The sequence below is a fragment of the Canis lupus genome, chromosome 5, assembly GCF_048164855.1.
Source record: "Canis lupus baileyi chromosome 5, mCanLup2.hap1, whole genome shotgun sequence".
NCBI lineage: Eukaryota > Metazoa > Chordata > Mammalia > Carnivora > Canidae > Canis > Canis lupus.
The window spans coordinates 85,125,853-85,129,361 of record NC_132842.1 but is presented as its reverse complement, the minus strand read 5'-3'; the positions used below and the strand labels follow the sequence as shown (position 1 = coordinate 85,129,361).

The 3,509-nt window shown below is 56.4% G+C and overlaps 1 protein-coding gene across 1 annotated transcript; it reads right to left on the bottom strand.

Moving 5' to 3' along the window:
• Nucleotides 1-224: 224 nt before the first annotated feature.
• Nucleotides 225-2,030, bottom strand: NPPA (natriuretic peptide A). The gene is made up of 3 exons (XM_072828390.1): nt 1,727-2,030; nt 1,299-1,625; nt 225-541 (listed from the first exon to the last, which is right to left on the bottom strand). Exons 1-3 carry the CDS (start codon nt 1,841-1,843, stop codon nt 536-538), a joined length of 450 nt encoding a protein of 149 aa, XP_072684491.1. The 5' UTR covers nt 1,844-2,030; the 3' UTR covers nt 225-535.
• Nucleotides 2,031-3,509: the final 1,479 nt, after the last annotated feature.

Below are 3,509 nucleotides of genomic sequence, written 5' to 3'. Positions count from 1 at the left end.
CGTGTGTGCAGCAGGCGGTTGTGGGAGACCTCTGTACTTTCTGCTTAATTTGGCAGCGAACCTGAAACTGCTCCCCGAAATAGAGCGTACTGTGTTTAAAAGGAAGAAGAAAGAAACTGAGCGCTCTCCTCTCTGGCAAAAGGTAACCGGGTCCTCAGACTGGGAGAAGAAAGACCACGCCAACCACGCCACCCGCACGCCAACCACGCCAACCCAGACTTGGCTGCTGTCCGTGGTGCTGAAGTTTATTGGTTTTCAAACCCCTTTCAGTAACAGGTGAGTGTCTATGCTAAACTGTTAACGCGTGGGGTGGGAGGGGTGGGAAAGCCACAATTCAGCCAAGTTATCTACGTTTAGCATAGAACGTGAGAAACATCGCCAAGAGGCTGCAGCTTGAATACGGTCTCGGTGCTCGTCACGGCTCAACTTGATGGCAATGAGCTGGGACAAAGTTGAGTGAGAGACCCCAAGGGACGAGGGTCTCTCAGAGTCTGCCCCCGGGCCAGGGCCTCCTTTTCCTCCCTGGCCATTATCTTCAGTACTACAAAGAGAACAGACACAAGTTTGACTTGGTGACCTGGCTCTTTTGGAAAGGTCAATCTCACAGGACTGTGTTCACTTCCCACCAGCACCCCCCACCCCAGCCTGACAACGCCAGGAGTTTCACGAATGGGTGCACAAGTTGCTCGGTAAAAGTTAGAAGTCAACCCCGATGGCTTGCTTGCTTGCTTGCTTGCTTTTTTTCTTTTTAAGATTTATTTATTTGAGAGAAAGAGAAGAGCACCAGCACATCCATGTGTGCGTGAGGGGAGGGGCAGGGGGAGAAATCTCAAACAGACTCCCCGCCAAGCATGGAGATGGACATGGGGCTGGAGCCCCACCTGGAGCTCGATCCCACAACCCATGAGAGCATGACCCAAGCGGAAATCAAGAGTCGGGCGCTCAACCTACTGAGCCACCCAAGCACCCCAACCTGGTCATGATCATTTCATCCTTTGGGATCTGGCAATTCTGGGGAGAAACATGAACTACCGATCAGCAGGATGAAGGTGATTTGGCCCCATGAACATTTTAAGTTCCCAGTGTTCATGGCAGTACCTTTTTTTTCCCTTAGAGTATCCTTGGCAGCCTGTAGCTGAGGATGAGGTCATTGCCCCAAGTTGGGGCAAGCATTTCAAAGGAAGTAAGCTTCCACCCTGGTCTCTACTGCAGGAGGCATGCCCTGGCCGGACTTTTTGACAGGGTGAAACCACAACTAACTTCCTCCCCATCCTGTATCCATCCCCAGCATCTCTTACCCGGAAGCTGTTGCAGCCCAGTCCGCTCTGGGCTCCAATCCTATCCATCCTGCCTCCGAAGCAGCTGGACCTCCGCAGGCTCCGAGGGGCAGCAAGCAGGGCTCTCAGCTTGCTCTTCAGGAGGGCAGATCTATCGGAGGAGTCCCAGGGGCTGCGCCCAAGGGCACCCCCATCTCTCTGGGCTGGGCTGACCTCCCCCGTCCAGGGAGGCACCTCAGGCAGGGGGCTGAGAGCTGCCCCAGCTTCCGCATTCTGCTCACTCAGGGCTTGGGGAGACTCGGCTTCATCTTCTAAAGGCATCTTGTCCTCCAAGCGGTCCAGCAAGTTCTTTACAAAAGGAACACACAGGGAAAGGGAGAGGTCTCACTGACCGGCACAGCGTCACAAGGCCCCCTGGCCCCACACTGTGGCCCCTGTTCTGGCCCTACCTTGAAATCCAGCAGGTCTGCGTTGGACACAGAGCCATACACGGGGTTAGCGCCCGTCTGCCCCAGGAGCTGAACTGCCAGGAAGAGGAGGAAGCTTGCGGCGATGGGGGAGCCCATGCTGGCGTCGCTCGAGGAGTGGCCCGGTGCTTGCTGCTCCCCTGTCCTCTCGCCTCCCTCTCTCAGCCTCCGTCTGCCTCTGTCTCCCAGCTGCCCTGCGCCTCCTCTTTTTATAGCCCCCCGGCTCTCCAAGAGCACAAGAGGGACGGAACCCTCCCCATTCTGTCACTTGCAGCGATAAAGCAGCTGAATGAGGAGCAGCAGAAGATGGCCTTTTAAAGCTATCAGGCCCGCAGAGCCTGTCACTACCCCTCCACCTTGAGCAGCCCAACAGCCCCGGACCCTCAGCGGCAAGAGCCACATTCTTGTTGATTTGCCTCAAGAGGTTCCCACTTCAAAGGTGTGAGAAGAGCAAAAAAGAGTCCTTGGTTATCTTACAGCGATGCCTGGGGCTTCTTTCTCCTCAGCAACGGGACCCACGCAGGGAGGCAGAGGGTGACGGTTGGCCGGCGCCCAGCTCCCCCGGTTGGTTTTCTGCTCAGCTGTCAGGGGCTCCAAATAAGGGCGGGAGGGGAGGAAGTGGCAGGAAGCCTGCAGCTCGGGACAAATTAGTCCAGATGCTCACGCTGGCCTCACACCTGACTCATCGGCCGTGGGGGCAGACCTCCCCTCCAGCTGGGCCGCCCTCGCTCCTGGCACTCGCTCTCAGCGGTCAGGTGAAGAGGGAGTTATTTTTTAGAGTATTAAATAGTCAGCCTGGAACCAAATGTGATGAGTGTCCCAAGAATTCAGCTCCCAGACATAAACACCAAGCAAAGTTTTGGAAACACAGCCATCCCTCCGCCAAGCCCCTCCTCCTTCCCCTCTGCAGTGTGGAGGGAGGTGGGTTTGTAGAGATGCCAACATTTTCATCCCATCACCTCGCTGCCCATAGAACCCCAGGCTCTGAATGTGAGGCTTCCGACGCCCCCAACCCTCCCGGGAAACCTCCCTTGGCGAGTCGGCGGGTGGGGAAGTGGCACACGGTTTCCCTTAATGCCTCCTGCGTCCTGCTGCGAGGCCACACGAGTGATGAGCCACCAAGGCCTCTGCTTTCCTGGCCCCAAAGAGAATTTACAGGCAGCAAGACTGTCCTGTCCACGTGTAACGAGTGGCTTCCATTCACTGAGCACCGAACTCCACATTGATGGATTGATTGCTTCCTACTCGATGCACCAGGTACCGGGGGGCAAATGCTAAGTGTGAAGGGTGGAGAGGCCTGCATCGTAGCCCCAGACAAACCGGGTTACACACATCATCACCGCCTCATTTTCCCCATTTGTAAAAACCTGCTCCCCCCACCAAGGTTGTCAGGTGAACTAAGGCGTGAACGCACCATGAAGGGCCATCTGTTTGCAAGATGGTACTGACGGTTGCCTTTATTGAGCAGCTGTATGTGCCAGACGCTGTACCGAGAGCTCCGTGTGGATGACCTAACTGCCATCACCGCCCGTTCAGGGGGGCGCAGACTGAGGCAGAGGTTATGTCCCCTGCCCAAGGTCACTCAGCTCCCAAGTGGCAGAGCCAGGGCTCAAACCCCAGGTCTGACGCCAATGCCCACACTCCTACCCATTTCGCAGATGCTGCTGCTGCTGCTGCCTCTTAGCATGATGGTTCCTTACCAGCCCTTTCAGGGCGGTTCCTGATTCAACACACCCCTGAACCCCCTGTCCCGGGTGGCCTCGAA